The sequence below is a fragment of the Solanum dulcamara genome, chromosome 8, assembly GCF_947179165.1.
Source record: "Solanum dulcamara chromosome 8, daSolDulc1.2, whole genome shotgun sequence".
In the NCBI taxonomy this organism is placed as follows: domain Eukaryota; kingdom Viridiplantae; phylum Streptophyta; class Magnoliopsida; order Solanales; family Solanaceae; genus Solanum; species Solanum dulcamara.
In genome coordinates this window covers 12,565,677-12,583,166 of record NC_077244.1, presented here as the reverse complement: position 1 = coordinate 12,583,166, position 17,490 = coordinate 12,565,677, and the positions used below count along the sequence as shown (strand labels likewise).

Sequence of the window (17,490 nt, the reverse complement as noted above, 5' to 3'; positions counted from 1 at the left end):
TTTAGCAATGTTGAATTGTTGTAGGATAATATATGAACTTTAAGTTGTTAACTTTGAAAGACTTTAAAACATTATAAATTATGACTTTATTCGTTTTGAATGTTTAATTATGTTCGTTATGATATATATTGTGTATTTTATTGGTTGGTTAGCTGTGTTGGATTGGGTTGTATTAATTATTATTGAATTGTAATTTAATTGTAAGTGGGTAGCAGAAACCTCTGCTTTCAAAAATGTTACAGAAAAAGCGATGAACTGGGTCCTTTAGTCCGTCGCTTTTCTGGATTTGTTTTTTTAAAAAAATTCAGAAAAGCGACGCACAAGGACCCCATGTCGATCGCTTTTTTGAAAATTTTCAAAAACACCATGAACAAAAGCGACGGACAGGGTCTGCTACTTTTCTGGAAAAAAAATTAAAAATTAAAAAATAAAATGACACAATCCGTTGTTTTTTATTTATATTTTTTAAAACAAAAATTTATGGACAATGCAATCCGTCGCTTTTTGCGACATAGTATGCCGCTTTATTAAAAGCGTCGAGCAAAAAGGAGACAAAAGTGACTGCATTGCTTTTCCGGCGAGTTTGACCAAAACGTCCTTTTTTGACAGCTTTTTAGTAGTGATTATTAGTTTCTAATTACTAATTTATGTTTCGGACTCACTAATTACTAACATAACAAATGTCAATAAACTAATAACAATAGGGTGAAAATTATTTTCACCCCCAACTTTGCTTTAAAAATCAAACTCCCCCTCTTAACTTTGAACAATAATCGAACTCCCCCATTTATCCTATGCATTATCCATTTTACCTTTACTATATCACATATATATAATACCTCTTTATATTATATATAATTTATTTTTTAACCCAGGTATTTATAACTTTTTCTTTCAGTCCATTAACATAATAAGTAGAATAGTTTTTATGAATTTTTCTCAAAATTTGATATTATTTTTTACTATTATTTCAATATAATATGCATTAAGTGTGTGTATACGTTTGTAAGAGTATATTTTTGTCTTTCTCCACTCTTTTGCTCCATGCATTTCATATTACTCTGCCCTTCTTGATATGAAACCCCTTAAAAAAATTAACCAGATGTGTATTTTACTAAACTAACATTATTAATAATGCTTTGAAACTTTAAATTTGACTACTACTATTTTATCCAGTCATTTAATACTAAGGATAGAAACAAAAAATGTTTAAAAATTCTTTTTATTTCATAAATTGGACAAGTAAATTAAAATAACTTTTTTTAGAATGAGAGTCAAGTAATATAAACGGCGAGGTATTCTCTATTGTATATATAAATAAACAAGTTTTGATTGACATTGATGGAGTATCACATAAATTATAATTTAAAATAATTTAATATCTAAATAAATACAATCTTTAAAAATTTGACCTTAATTAAATTAATTATTTTGTATTTCCTACTTCCAAATATATTTGTATAGTTATTATTCTTTGAATTATCATTATTAATTTAATTAATTTTTTTATTATGCTAATTTACTCCATTATACAACATCATTAGTTTATACTTAATTAGTATTTTTCACTTTTTTCCTACAAAAGATAATGTTTATACTTTTAAGAAAAAAATTGTCACATGAAATTAAAAAAATGAAAACATCATAATTTTTAAAGAAGTAAAAAAAATTGACAATGAAAGAATATAATAGGCATTTTAAAGATTTAATTAGGATAAAGGGGGTGTTTGGTTATTGTTCAAAATCGAGAGGGGTTCGATTTTAAAAGTAAAGTTGGGGGATGAAAACTATTTTCACCCAATAACAATAACTAAACTAATTACTAACAAAACAAATGACAATAAGGTAGTAAAAATATCTAAACTAATAAAAATTAATAAAGCAAATAACAATTACTAATTACTAATAACAATTAAAAATAATAATCAACAATTCTTTTTGGGAAAAGACCACTTAGGCAGTGGGGATTTTCAGTTGAAAAAAATAAGAGAGAGAAGTATACTTAAAAACACCCCTAAACTCGACGTGAATTATTAGTTTCATCCCAAACTATTGATAACTTAGAAACACTTTTTTACTTGGTTAACTAAACTTAAATACACCCCCAATTCCGCAACATGGGTGAAATACACCCCTAAATTATTGTCAAGTTTAGGGATATTTTCAACACTTCTCTTGGCTTTTTATTAAGAGTCCTTTCTCCTACAAGAGTTTGAGACCACTTGCTACGTCACATGACATATCAGGGTGTATCTAAGTTTAGTTAGTCAAGTAGATGGTGTTTTTAATCCTATCAATAACTAGGGAACGAAACTAATAATTTGCACCAAGTTTAGTGGTGTTTTTAATACTTTTCTCCAAAGTATATTTATGCACTTGCTCAAGATCATGATTTTCTATTCCTGAGGAGACATCACAGTTTAAAACTTTCAGAAATACAACTTGTGGTACTAAAAATTCACTCCTAAGTTTAAATATAGGTGTTAAATAGATGAGTTGGGTTGGGTTGAATTTGGGTTGGTCAAAATGAATCGAATTAATATAGAAAATGATATAACTACAGTTTACAAAAATTACATAGTTAACTATATTTTATTTTTTCTAGCATCTTTCTCCTCTCTCTGTCCCAATCTCGATTGCCTCTTCTCTCTCTCTCTAGCTTTTCTTTCCCTTGTATTTTCCTTTGGTTGTTTGCATCAGTTGTATATTTGCACTCTCCCTCTCCCTCTCCTTCATCTTGTATAGTTATTTTGCTTTGTGTATTTGTATTAATTATATATTGTCTCTCTTCCTCTCTCACTGCCTCTCTTCTTTTTTAGCTTTTTTTCTTGTATTTTATTTCATGTGTTTGTATCGACGGTATATTTGCTCTTTTTTAATCTCTCCCCCGCCCCCTTTCTCTATAGTTTTTTTCTTATAACTTCCTTATGTATTTGTATCAATTGTATATTTATTTTCTCTCTCTCCCTCTCCCTCTCACACTGTCTTTCACATTTTTTCTTTTACTTTTTTTATTAGTTTTTTCATATATTTTGCTTAGTGTATTTTTATCAATTGTGTATTTACTCTATTTTTCCCTCTTCCTCTATAGCTGTTTTTTTAATCTTGTTGTGTATTTGTATTAATTATATATTTGTGCTCTCTCCCTCCCCTTCCTCACGTTCTCTCACTACCTCTCTTTTTTTAGCTTTTTTTTCATATATTTTTTCTTCTCAAAATATTTTTCAAAAAGATATTTTTATTTGATATGGGCACGGACGGTCTGGTGTCCGAGCAATTCCCGTTCCCAACCCATGTTTTCACCTCTCTGGTTCTTAGATATATCACTTGTATTCAATACTCTTGTATAACTTATATTCATTCTTTCTTGTATGATTTGTATTCACTCACTCTTGTATCATTTGTATTCATTCGTTCTAGTATTACTTGTATTCAAAACTCTTATATCACTTGTATTCAAAGCTCTTATATCACTTGTATTCAACGCTCTTGTATCACTTGTATATTCAAAGCTCTTACATCACTTGTATTCAACGTTCTTGTATCTATTCGTTCTCATATCATTTGTATTCAAAACTCTTTACCACTTGTATTTGTATCAATTGTATATTTGCTTTCTCATTACCCCCCTCCAATCTCTCTATGACCTTTTTTTCGTATTTTATTTTGTGTGTTTGTATCAATTGTATATTCTCTGTTCCCCTTTTCATATACAAGTGGTAAAGAGTTTTGAATACAAATGATATGAGAACGAATAGATACAAGAACGTTGAATACAAGTGATGTAAGAGCTTTGAATATACAAGTGATATAAGAGCTTTGAATACAAGTGATATAAGAGTTTTGAATACAAGTAATACTAGAACGAATGAATACAAATGATACAAGAGTGAGTGAATACAAATCATACAAGAAAGAATGAATATAAGTTATACAAGAGTATTGAATACAAGTGATATATCTAAGAACCAGAGAGGTGAAAACATGGGTTGGGAACGGGAATTGCTCGGACACCAGACCGTCCGTGCCCATATCAAATAAAAATATCTTTTTGAAAAATATTTTGAGAAGATTTTTTCATTGATCAATTTGGGCTAGATATGAGCCTGAATTTGATGCGCTAAGTTAATAAATGACCGGATCAATAATAAGCTCAAATTTGGATGCAATGGGCAGGTCAATAATCACCCAAACTTGATGGATTGGACGGATTATGATTTCATGAACTAATTTTGACACCCTAGAGACTAATATACAAGGGAAACTTACATAGATATGTTATATTAAGAAAATATTTACCATATATAGCAATAACATTTTTTGCACTGGACACTTATAATACATTTATAATACAATTTTAATACATATTATAGAGAACAATTTATAAACACATATAATACAAGTTTATTTATAGACAATACATTTATCACACACTTTAATATATTTATAATACACTGTGTCCATTTCTTACTAAGCAAGCATAATATATTTTAAACAATTATAATGCATTTATATTGCATGCATAATTCATTTTTAACACATATTAAATTTAACATAACATTGCTATGCATTGCTATAGATGATATTAAATAAAAAGTATCGCTAAAATCAATAATTATTTATTAAAAAGTCCTCACCAAATAATTTTTCAGTATACGACCCCCTCCCAAGTCTACAAGTTTAGTAAAAAATGCTTCAATTTGATCTTGGTAAGTTATATCAAATTTCAAACATAAATGTTTGACATTTGGTCTTCACAACTCACAAGGCCACACTCCAAACAAAAATATATGAAATAAAACGTGGAATTTCACGACTTTGTAGGTCTAACGTTATTCCTGAAGCAATATATTTACAATTTTTTTTCCCACTTTGGATATAATTTAAATGACGCTACCAAAAATCACCAAGAAAAAGTATTTAACTAAGAGAGATGTTAGGAACTTGGGAAAACATCAACTACTACTGTACTGTAGCTTATTGTGTGAGTGCCCTTAGTGCCTGAGTGGCATGGTACAAGAGACTTTAACTATTGACCACTTTCACTAATACAACTTCTTGTACTAAAAGTCGACATCTTAAGTCTAAACCTTAAAACACTTCACAGAATAATATTCAGTTTGCCAAAAAATTGCTTGTTTTAGAAAGGCATAATACATAAATGTGTCATTTAACTTGACATCAACTGACATCTATGCCCTCCAACTTTAAATGTACATAAGTAAACACTTAAACTATCCAAAGATTAAACAAGTAGACACATGTACGCATCCTAAGTGGCATAATACAAATAGCATGTCATGCATGTAGGACGCATAACTGCCACGTAGGACACCAAAAGCTATGAGACCTATGCCTAACTCAACCCCAAAAGCTAGCTTATGAGTGGAGGATTGCCCAAATCTATATAAGTAGACCATCAGTTCATTATCCAACCAATGTTGGACTTTTACCTGCTCTAACATAGAGCACCGAAAGGGCGTTGTGGGATGGATGAGATTCCTCTATCCTTAAAGAGAAATCTCGGGTTCAAGCTGTGAAAAAGGAGAAACCCTTGATAGGGATCACTAAACCCTTAGAAGGGTCCTACGAGATGCGAATCTCAGGCCAGTGTGTTCTGGATACTAGATAGTTATATATATATATGTAAAGTGTGATACAGTGTAGTTGTATTTAATTTGTAAAAAAAGAAAGGGAGAAAGCATGGAAATGTTTGCACTTTCTTAACATGTTATATCAGCTAAGCACAGAAAAAGAAAGATTCTATGCTTCAAAAAAGTGATAATGTCTTAATTTGAGTAGAAGATAGAATGAATCAGAGGAGTCTTGTTCATTTGAGAATTTTACAAAATTATTCGCTTTAGAATTCATTTTCTTGGACTCATCAACAATCATCTTGACAATTATTCACTGCTTGATTCATCAATTGCCTATTTAACTATTGAAGTCAAGCCAAAGGCCGTGGTTGACCTGCATCCTATACTTGCATTTGCATTTGACAAAAAATGCTAACTTGTACTATGTAAAAACGTCAACATCTTCTCAAGAAACTGGTTTTCTTCAACCCCAATTTACAGATGAATCGGAATCACTTGCAGCTCCCGTCACCATCGAGTTACTGCTTAAAACATTTCTAGCATGCAACTTCATGGTACCATTCCTCCACATCTTGGAAACCTCTCATTTCTCGTCTCCCTTGACATCAGCGACAACACTTTCTATGGGGATTTGCCAGAAGAGTTGTCTCATTTGCGGAGGTTGAGATTGATTAATGTCACAAGCAATAACTTCACCGGAGCCATTCCATCATTTTTAAGTTTGTTACCAAATCTACGCTTTGTGTACCTATCAAGCAACCAATGTTCGGGGAAAATTCCAACTTCCTTTTCCAATCTAACAAAGCTGCAAGTGTTAAGAATACAGATAAATTTTCTTGATGGAGAGATCCCTAGAGAAATCGGTGATCTTGTTACTTGATTGTCCTAGACCTGCAATATAATCAGCTTACTGGCTCTATACCACGATCAATCTTGAACATTACTACATTGCAAGTGATTGCTCTTACCGACAACAATATTACTGGAAAGCTTCCAATTAGGGGTGTTCACGGGTCGGCTTGAGTTTATTATTGGTCAAAATCAAAACCAGATCAATTTAATCGATTTTAAAATTATTAAAATCAAACCAAACCAATTAAAATATACATCCATTGATTTGGTTCTTATCGGTTTCGATTTGGTTTAGTTTGGTTTGATTCGATTATTAACCATACATAAAAATAAAAGAAACGACTCATTCAAAAAAAAATTTGTCTTCGTGCTATTTTGGATCTTATAATTTTTATACCAGAACTTTAACTATGTTTAACTTTCTGCTTATATTGTTATTTAATCTTATGTACTAAACAACATAAACTTACTGAATAATGCATAAGCTAATGATATGATTGTATGAATAAAAGACATATTATACCTTACTATTTTAAATTAGTGTGCTTAATTTTTTGCATAAAAAATAATTCATAAAAAATAATATATTATGTATATATAAATATAAAAAGTATGTATATAATTCGTTGGTTCGGTTTGGTAATTTCTTCGATTTTTCTGAACAAAATCAAAATCAAACCAAATATCATCAATTTGTAAAAATGTAAAACCAAACCAACCAAATAAAAAATCGATTTATTTAATCGATTTGATTTGATTTTTCGATATAGATGGTTTTTTACCCAAACCGTGAACACCCCTACTACAAAGAACTATATGTGATCATCTTCTAAACTTGGAAGGGCTTCACCTCTCAAGCAACTCCCTAGATGGAGTTATTCCACCAAACTTGGAGAAATGTAGAAAGCTTCAAAGATTGTCATTGTCGCTCAATGACTTTATCGGAACTGTACCAAGAGAGCTAGCCAACTTAACAACTCTTACAAGATTATTTCTTGCTGGACAACACTTGGAAGGTAGTATGATATTTCGATAATTAAAATTTTCTTCCTTTTCTCTCTTCTGCTAAATTGGTAACTCATATATTTCCCCAAATTGACAGGAGAGATACCGGTGGAGCTAGGTAATCTTAAGAAACTACAGTGGCTGAGTTTTCTTGATAATCAGTTTATCGATTCTGTCCCTGCAAGCATTTTCAACATATCAACACTGCATATCATAGATCTTGGAGTAAACAGGCTTTCAGGTACTCTACCTTTATATTTAGGTTGTGGTATGCCGAGCTTAGAAGAACTTTATTGTCTAGAAAATAATCTGAGTGGTTTTATCAGTGGTTCAATCTCAAATTCCTCAAGACTCAAAATAGTTGATCTCTCATTCAACAGTTTCACAGGTCCAATTTCTGATTCACTTGGTAACTTAGAGTACCTTGAGATTCTAAACTTGCAGCTGAATAATTTTTTCAACGATTCAACATCGAGCTTCCTTACATCATTAACAAACTGTAGGAAACTAAGAGCACTCAAGTTTAATGACAATGCATTGGATGGAGCTTTACCGGTGTCAGTTGGTAATTTCTCAAATTCGCTGCAACATTTTCAAGGAAATGGTTGTAAACTGAAGGGTATCATTCCTCGTGAAATTGGTAATCTTACTGGAGTAGTATATATGAGTCTATATAACAATGAGTTTACTGGACATATTCCAAATACTATCAAGCCTTGGAAACAGCCTCTGGCAGAAATGCAAGGTAAGGCTGCGTACAACAGACCCTTGTGGTCGGGCCCCTCCCCGGACCCTGCGCATAGCGGGAGCTTAAGTGCACCGGGCTGCCCTTTATTCCAAATACTATCCAAGCCTGGAAACAGCCTCTGGCAGAAATGCAAGGTAAGACTGCATACAATAGACCCTTGTGGTCGGGCCCTTCCCCGGACCCTGCGCATAGCGGGAGCTTTAGTGCACCGGGCTGCCCCTTTTATTCCAAATACTATCCAAGGCATGTTGAACCTTCAAGAATCTTACCTACAAAGCAACAAGATAGAAGGCACCATACCAGATGTTATATGTAGTTTAAAGAATCTTGGTGCATTAGACTTGTCAAGAAATAAGTTTTTTGGTTCGGTGTCACCATGCTTAGGGAATGTAAATAGTTTGAGGAAACTTTATCTAGCCCACAACTGGCTGAATTCAATATTACCCACAAGCTTGGGGACCCTTCAAGATTTCATAGAATTCGATGTTTCATCCAATTTATTGAGTGGACAAATTCCACAGGAGAGCGGAAACTTAAAGGCTGCAACACTCATTGATTTGTCAAGAAATTATTTTTCTGGTAAGATTCCTAGCACTCTAGGGGGTCTAGTTAAACTGATTAATCTTTCTCTAGCACATAATAGATTAGAAGGGTCTATTCTAGAATCATTTGGCAAAATGTTGTCTTTGGAATTCTTGGATTTGTGCTATAATAATCTTAGTGGTGAAATTCCAAAGTCATTAGAAGCTCTTGCGTATCTCAAATACATGAACATCTCATTTAATGAACTTAGTGGAGAAATTCCCACTGGTGGTCCTTTTGCACATGTCACTAGTCAATCTTTTGTTAGTAAACTGTATTGGAAAATATTAAACAGTCTTCTAAAATTAATAAAGACAGAATCTGGAATTAATCAAAAAATAATAACAGTATATGAACAATTATTATAAGAACAAAATCGAGCCCACTGAATACACAGTGTGTCCTTAAGGAAATTATTCTCCTCAAAGTATCCGAGGTTTTGGAATCTTTCCTCCCAGGATAGAACGATTTACTCACCAAAGTAGAGATACTGCTAATTTTTGGTGACTGCGAACCACTTGATGGTTGTATTTCACACGAGTTTTAGAAAGTGCAGAAAGAAGAAGAAGATGTTATATATTCAAAATTTCGCATGAAACATTCTGAGAATTAAGAGACATATATATAGACTGTTTGCACCTTTTAAGAAAAGGCACCTGTTGGGAAAAGATTTGTCTGTTGAGAAAAGGTTTGCAACTTTTCGGATAAGGTAACAACCTTTCAAAAATCTGTTGGAAAAAATGGAGGAAAATATTTAAATTAATCCGGGAAAGAAATGGGTCGCGGGTCGCGGGTCGCGGGTCAGGATTTTTCCACTTAATTAAATAAATAAATAAATAATATTAATTAATTAAAATGTAAAGAAAATTTGGTCCAAAAAGATTATCAATCAATCATATCAATTGACCAAATCCAAATCCAAATCCAAATCCAAATCCAAATCCAAATCCAAATCCAAATCCGAAGCCGAAGCCGAAGCCGAAGCCGAAGCCGAAGTCGAAGCCGTAGCCGTAGCCAAGCCGAAGCCGAGCCGAGCCGAGCGAGCGACGACGACGACGGCGCGAGGGGAGACCCTCTTCTTGACCCTTTAGCAACATGAAGGAGTGCTTCTACTTTTAAGTAGGAGACTTTTCATTTCCACCACCTATGTGGGACCAAAGCTTATTTAATAAAGCAAGAGAGAACATATCATTTTTCTCTCCACTTCTTTTTCCCTCAATTTCCCATTCAAACTATCAATTAAACCCAACAATTCCCCACATGAATGGGGAATGTCTACAAGATAAAAGAATGCACGGATAAGTGTGTGATATACAAACAAAGATTAATTGCATCTGGATAAGTAGGTTTCCCTTTGAACTTTCCATAGTGAACTTATATAGGATATACTCGATCAATCGGTAGATGCGATATCTTTGAACCGTCGAACTTTGTTGTATAACTAGACAACATAAGTCACACAATTAATCATCAACCATCTATGGTTCTCACGGTTGTGTTCGTTTCAGCTATGAACACCGCCTGGTTTCGTGAATGCATAGAGAATGGGCCTTTACCGTCATTCCCCTTGAAGCGGCTTATACTTCACATTCATATAGGTGATCTCTAAACGTGTAGTCCTATAGACACACTATCTAGTCATTTTCCGCCAGATTTAGATAATCATTAAAAAACCTTTAATGCTTTATTAACTCATTAAAAAGCCTTAAGGTTTTATCCTTTATTTATGAACATTGTCATCATCACGAGAATGGGTTGAATTATTTGACAATGTTGAACCGCCAATCATAACTTTGTTTGATCTCTTTGAACCTAGTTCATGGGATCTCTAGTCTACTAGGTAGAGTTACCGCCATGATGACTTGTCCTAGGCCTTAACCCCATTCCCCTCGATGATCTTTCAACAGCCTCTCTAGATAGGCCTTTTGTTAGTGGATCCGATACGTTATCTCTTGATTTTACGTAGTCAATAGTGATAACACCACTAGAGAGTAGTTGTCTAACAGTATTGTGTCGCCGTCGAATGTGACGCGATTTTCCGTTATACATAACGTTTCCTGCCCTCCCTATTGCCGCTTGGCTATCACAATGTATACATATGGGTGCCAAAGGTTTGGGCCAAAATGGAATATCTTCCAAAAAATTTCTGAGCCATTCAGCTTCTTCACCAGCCTTGTCTAAAGCTATAAATTCAGACTCCATTGTAGAGCGGGCGATGCATGTCTGTTTTGATGATTTCCAAGACACTGCTCCTCCACCAACGGTGAAAACATATCCACTTGTGGATTTAACTTCAGATGATCCGGTGATCCAGTTTGCATCACTATATCCCTCAATTACAGGGGGATATTTATTATAATGCAAAGCATAGTTTTGGGTGTGTTTCAAATACCCCAAGACTCATTTCATTGCCATCCAATGAGTTTGATTGGGATTATTCGTGAATCGACTCAACTTGCTAATAGCACATGCTATATCTGGTCGTGTACAATTCATAATATATATCAAACTTCCCAAAACTCGTGCATAGTCCAATTGTGAGTCACTTTTACCTTCATTCTTTTGAAGTGCAAAACTTACATCAATTGGAGTTTTTGCAACATTGAAATTTAAATACTTGAACTTATCAAGTATGTTTTCAATATAATGTGACTGTGATAATGCTAGACCTTGTGGAGTTTTATGGATTCTAATTCCTAAGATCAAGTCAGCAACCCCTAAGTCTTTCATGTCAAATTTGCTAGCAAGCATACGCTTTGTAGCATTTACATCGGCAATGTCTTTACTCATTATCAGCATGTCATCAACATATAAACAAACAATGACTTCATGATTTGGAGTATTTTTAATGTAAACACATTTATCACACTCATTAATCTTAAATCTATTTGCTAACATTATTTGGTCAAATTTCGCATGCCATTGTTTAGGTGCTTGTTTAAGTCCATAAAGTGACTTAACAAGTTTGCACACTTTCCTTTATTTACCTGGAACTACAAAACCCTCAGGTTGTTCCATGTAAATTTCTTCCTCCAATTCTCCATTTAAGAAAGTCGTCTTAACATCCATTTGATGGATTTCAAGACCATAAACAGCAGCAAGTGCCACTAACACCCGAATAGATGTTATCCTTGTTACCGGCGAGTATGTGTCAAAGTAATCAAGGCCTTCTTTTTGCCTATAACCTCTGACCACAAGTCTTGCCTTATATTTATCAATAGTGCCATCAACTTTCATTTTCCTTTTAAATATCCATTTTGATCCTAAAGGTTTATTTCCAGGAGGAAGATCAACCAATTCCCATGTATGGTTATTCAAAATTGATTGAATCTCACTATTGATTGCCTCTTTCCAAAATGCTGAATCAGAAGAAGACATTGCAGCTTTAAATGTTTGAGGCTCATTTTCAAGCAAGAAGGTCACAAAATCTGGTCCAAAGGAAGTAGATATCCTTTGACGTTTGCTACGCCTTGGATCCTCTTCAGTTGGTTTACTTTCCTTTGGTTCTTCTCGTGGTCGTTTAGATCTTTCACTTGAGGATTCATATTTAGTTTTATACGGATAAATATTTTCAAAGAATTCAGCATTATCTGATTCAATTACCGTATTAATATTAATTTCAGGATTGTCTGATTTATGAACCAAAAATCGACAAGCTTTGCTGTTTGTAGCATAGCCAATAAAAATACAATCCACGGTCTTTGGTCCGATTTTTACCCTTTTGGGCAAAGGAACTTGGACCTTTGCTAAACACCCCCACACTTTGAAATATTTCAAGTTGGGTTTTCTTCCTTTCCATAGTTCATACGGAATAGTTTGTGTTTTGCTGTGGGGCACTCTGTTGAGTATTCGATTAGCTGTAAGGATAGCTTCCCCCCCACAAGTTCTGCGGTAAATTGGAACTTATTAATAAAGCATTCATCATTTCTTTTAATGTTCGGTTTTTCCTTTCCGCAATTCCATTTGATTGTGGTGTGTAGGGGGCAGTAGTTTGATGAATAATTCCATATTCTAAACATATCTTTTCAAAAGGAGATTCGTATTCTCCACCCCTATCACTTCTAATCATTTTTATCTTTTGATTCAATTGATTTTCCACTTCGTTCTTGTATTGCTTAAATGCATCAATTGCTTCATCCTTACTATTAAGCAAATATACATAACAATATCGAGTGCAATCGTCAATAAAAGTTATAAAATACTTCTTTCTACCACGAGTTGGTGTAGACTTCATATCACAAATGTCTGTGTGAATTAATTCTAAGGGACCAGAATTCCTTTCAATAGATTTATAAGGATGCTTAGCATACTTAGATTCAACACATACTTGACATTTTGATTTATTACAATCAAAGTTAGGCAATATATTTAAGTTAATCAATTTTCGCAAGGTTTTATGATTGACATGTCCTAAACGTGAATGCCATAAATTATTTGACTCAAGTAAGTAAGAAGAAGCTTTAACTTTATTATCATCAACAACCATTACATTTAGTTTGAAAAGACCCTCAGTGAGGTAGCCTTTTCCTAGATACATTTCATTCTTACTGACAACTACTTTGTCTGAAACTAGAACACACTTGAATCCATTCTTGATAAGAAGGCCGACAGACACCAAATTCTTTCGCATTTCTGGAATATGATACACTTTGTTTAGCGTCACCACCTTGCCGGATGTCATTTTCAGAAATACTCTCCCATATCCTTCAATCTTAGCAGTTGCAGAATTTCCCATATAGATCGTCGCATCAGGTGCTGCAGGGGAATAAGTAGAGAAGGCTTCTCGGACTGCACACACATGCGAAGTAGCTCCCGAATCAAGCCACAATTCTTTGGGATTACCTACTAGGTTGCATTCTGATAGCATTGCATACAGATCATCAATACCTTCTTTATTTTCCACCATATTGGCTTGTCCCTTTCTCTTGTCCTTTTTCGGAAGACGACAATCTGGAGCTTTGTGTCCAACTTTCCCACAATTATAACAATTGCCCTTGAACTTTTTCTTGTTCTGCTCCTGATTCTTTCCAAAAGGTTGCTTCCTTTTCTTATTCTTTAGAGCAGCATCTTCAACGATGTTTGCTCCCATAATTGTTGAATTTCCACGCAACTTCTTTTCTGCTGTTTTGTTATCTTCCTCAATTTTGAGACGAATCACAAGATCTTCCAACTTCATTTCCTTACGCTTGTGCTTTAGATAATTTTTGAAATCTCTCCACGAAGGAGACAACTTTTCTATCATCGCAGCCACTTGAAATGCTTCATTAACTACCATACCTTCAGCAATAAGGTCATGAAAAATAAGTTGTAGTTCTTGAACTTGGGTTCCAACAGTTCTGCTATCTATCATTTTATAGTCTAAGAACTTAGTAACCACAAATTTTTTCAAGCATGCGTCTTCAGTCTTGTACTTCTTCTCAAGTGCATCCCACAATTGTTTAGAAGGTTTTACACCACTGTAGACATTGTACAAATCATCATCCAAAGCACTTAGGATATAGCCCTTGCATAGAAAATCTGTTTGTGTCCATGCCTCAGTAATCATAAATTTTTCATTGGCCGGCATATCAGCAGCGGGCACAGAAGGGTCTTCATTTGTGAACTTCTGCATACCAAGAGTGGTAAGCCAAAAGAACACCCTTTGTTTCCATCCTTTGAAGTTCGCTCCAGAAAATTTTCCTGATTTTTCTGTCGGTGGTACAGAAGTACGGCTTGTTGCAGCAACAGTCGCAGAAGTAGTAGGAGTATCACTTGTCATTTCTTTTCACTGTCAAAATAGACAAACTGTCTTAATATTTCAGAATATCAGACCTTTTACAAAAACAACAATGAAGTTTTTATACTCTTCCAATCGTTGTACAAGTATGAACTTTAATATTCCAACGAAGTTTTTATACTCTCCAAGTCAGAATATTTATTTCATATGGAGTAGAAAAACCACACAGGTTTTAGTCTCCAAAAGCAGAATACAGTTTAATCAAAAAACAATAATAATAATAATAATTTCCTTAAGATTGTTAGTAAACTGTATTGGAAAATATTAAACAGTCTTCTAAAATTAATAAAGACAGAATCTGGAATTAATCAAAAAATAATAACAGTATATGAACAATTATTATAAGAATAAAATCGAGCCCACTGAATACACAGTGTGTCCTTAAGGAAATTATTCTCCTCAAAGTATCCGAGGTTTTGGAATCTTTCCTCCCAGGATAGAACGATTTACTCACCAAAGTAGAGGTACTGCTAATTTTTGGTGACTGTGAACCACTTGATGGTTGTATTTCACACGAATTTTAGGAAGTGCAGAAAGAAGAAGAAGATGGTATATATTCAAAATTTCGTATGGAACATTCTGAGGATTAAGAGACATATATATAGACTGTTTGCACCTTTTAAGAAAAGGCACCTGTTGGGAAAAGATTTGTCTGTTGAGAAAAGGTTTGCAACTTTTCGGACAAGGTAGCAACCTTTCAAAAATCTGTTGGAAAAAATGGAGGGAAATATTTAAATTAATCCGGGAAAGAAACGGGTCACGGGTTCCGAAGCCGAAGCTGAAGCCGAAGCCGTAGCCGTAGTCGAGCCGAGCGAGCGACGACGACGACGGCGCGAGGGGAGACCCTCTTCTTGACCCTTTAGCAACATGAAGGAGTGCTTTTACTTTTAAGTAGGAGACTTTTCATTTCCACCACCTATGTGGGATCAAAGCTTATTTAATAAAGCAAGAGAGAATATATCATTTTTCTCTCCACTTCTTTTTCCCTCAATTTCCCATTCAAACTATCAATTAAATCCAATATCTTTCCTGTCCAATGATGGACTCTGTGGTGACTCCTAGTTTAACGTGAAACCATGCCTTACCAAATTGACAGAGAAATCAAGAAGAAAAAGTGTGCTTACAAGTATATATATTATATTAGGGATGGGATCACTCATCGCTTTGGTTTTTGGATATGTGGTATTAAGATTGAGAAAGGCAAAGAGGAATGCAAGTCAAGCAGATGTGGCTCTGGTAAAATGGCATGAAAGAATTTCCTATTATGAGCTTGAACAAGCCACAAAAGGATTCGGCAAAAGCAACTTGCTTGGTAATGGAAGTTTCAGCATGGTCTATAAAGGGATACATAATGATGGTACCCTTTTCGCAGCGAAGGTATTCAATGTGCAATTGGAGGGTGCATTCAAAAGTTTTGACACATAGTGTGAGATACTCCGGAACCTTGGCCACAGAAATTTGACCAAAGTCATTACCAGCTGCTTCATCTTGATTTCAAATCCATAGTGCTGGAATACATGCCCAATGAGACACTAAATAAATCGTTATATTCCCACAGCTTGTTCTTGAATTTAATGCATAGACTAGGTATAATGATTGATGTTGCATCTGCAATGGAATATATCCACAATGGATGTTCCACACCTATGGTACATTGTGGCTTTAAGCCACACAATGTCTTGCTAGATCAAGAAATGGTTGGTCATGTTAGTGATTTTGGCATTGCAAAAATGTTAGGTGCAGGGGAGGCTTTTGTTCAGACAAGGATTGAAACCATTGGATATATTGCTCCAGGTATATTGGAACTTTTTAATGTGTTCTCATGTCGTTTAAAACTCAAAACCATTCGTTATTGATACTCTCACTTTGGCATATTCTATTATAACTAGGAAGCTTTTACGATCACTTTTTACCATGATTTCAAAGTATAGACAAGATATAATAGTATCCACAAACTGTTATGTTTATAGTTTTGGCATCCTGACGATGGAGACGTTCACAAGAACAAGACCAAGTGATGAAATGATTACTACACACTTGAGCATGTAACGTAGGGTTAGTGATTCCGTTCCAAGTGAAATTCATAATTGTTGTGGAATCCGGATATATAGAGAGTGATGAAATCATAACTGCTATATCTAAATGTAGCTAATAAATAGTAAATGAGACAACAATAAAAAGAACACCAGGAATTTACGAGGTTCGGCAAAAGTTTATTTTTTTTGCTTAATCCTCAGATACAATCAACCAATATTTATTTCACTCAGAAAGAATACAAGTGAAATACTATAAGAGAAAAAAGATCAAATGCCTTAAAAGATGAGAAGACAAGTCAGAAGTGTGTTACAAATGAACCAAGAGCTGCCTATTTATAGGAATGAAATCTTCTTCTTGATGTCATCCATGACATCACTATGGGTTAAAATGTCAAGGTTTATCTTGTGAAACTATTTAATGGTTTACCAATATTTCAACTACAAATTTTCTACCTTGACTTTCTATACCAAAGAAGAATTATCTTTCTACGAAATCTTCACATTAATTCATCTAGAATCTTCTCAAATTTAACAAATCTCCACCTTGACAAGATTCTCCACTGTCAACTTTCTCTCAATAAATTTTGATTGTGTCTTTAACCTCAATCTTCAATTTCAACAATGTTGATCAAGTTCAAACAATGTTGAAACTTGACCGCAGTCATCACTTTTGTCAGCATATCGACAGGGTTAACCGTAGTCCGAATTTTATGCACTATAACTACACCTTCTTCTATGATTTCTCGTACAAAATGATATCAAACATTAATGTGCTTCGTCCTTGCATGATAAACTTGGTTCTTTTCTAAATGAATAGCACTTTGACTATCACAAAATATTGTGATACCTTCTTGTTCAATGCCAAGCTCTCTAAGCAACCTTTGAAGCCAAATT

At 34.1% G+C, this 17,490-nt stretch overlaps 2 protein-coding genes across 2 annotated transcripts; both read left to right on the top strand.

Moving 5' to 3' along the window:
- The first annotated feature begins 6,138 nt into the window (after positions 1 to 6,138).
- Positions 6,139 to 15,985, top strand: LOC129899802 (LRR receptor-like serine/threonine-protein kinase FLS2). Its single transcript, XM_055974815.1, has 6 exons — positions 6,139 to 6,460; positions 7,292 to 7,465; positions 7,552 to 7,695; positions 7,843 to 8,111; positions 8,724 to 9,058; positions 15,751 to 15,985. Exons 1-6 carry the CDS (start codon positions 6,139 to 6,141, stop codon positions 15,983 to 15,985), a joined length of 1,479 nt encoding a protein of 492 aa, XP_055830790.1.
- A 92-nt stretch (positions 15,986 to 16,077) lies between these two features.
- LOC129900400 (receptor kinase-like protein Xa21) lies at positions 16,078 to 16,609 on the top strand. The gene is made up of 2 exons (XM_055975360.1): positions 16,078 to 16,354; positions 16,485 to 16,609. The coding sequence occupies exons 1-2, from the start codon at positions 16,078 to 16,080 to the stop codon at positions 16,607 to 16,609; spliced, it is 402 nt and encodes a 133-aa protein (XP_055831335.1).
- Positions 16,610 to 17,490: the final 881 nt, after the last annotated feature.

Coding starts and splice junctions, on each gene's coding strand:
- LOC129899802 (XM_055974815.1), top strand. CDS start 6,139: ATGCAACTTCATGGTACCATTCCTCCACATCTTGGAAACCTCTCATTT. Junction 8,112..8,723: donor TTGGTAATCTTACTGGAGTA/GTATATATGAGT, acceptor CAAATTCCACAG/GAGAGCGGAAACTTAAAGGC. Junction 9,059..15,750: donor CAATCTTTTGTTAGTAAACT/GTATTGGAAAAT, acceptor TGTGGTATTAAG/ATTGAGAAAGGCAAAGAGGA.
- LOC129900400 (XM_055975360.1), top strand. CDS start 16,078: ATGCCCAATGAGACACTAAATAAATCGTTATATTCCCACAGCTTGTTC. Junction 16,355..16,484: donor CATTGGATATATTGCTCCAG/GTATATTGGAAC, acceptor CCATGATTTCAA/AGTATAGACAAGATATAATA.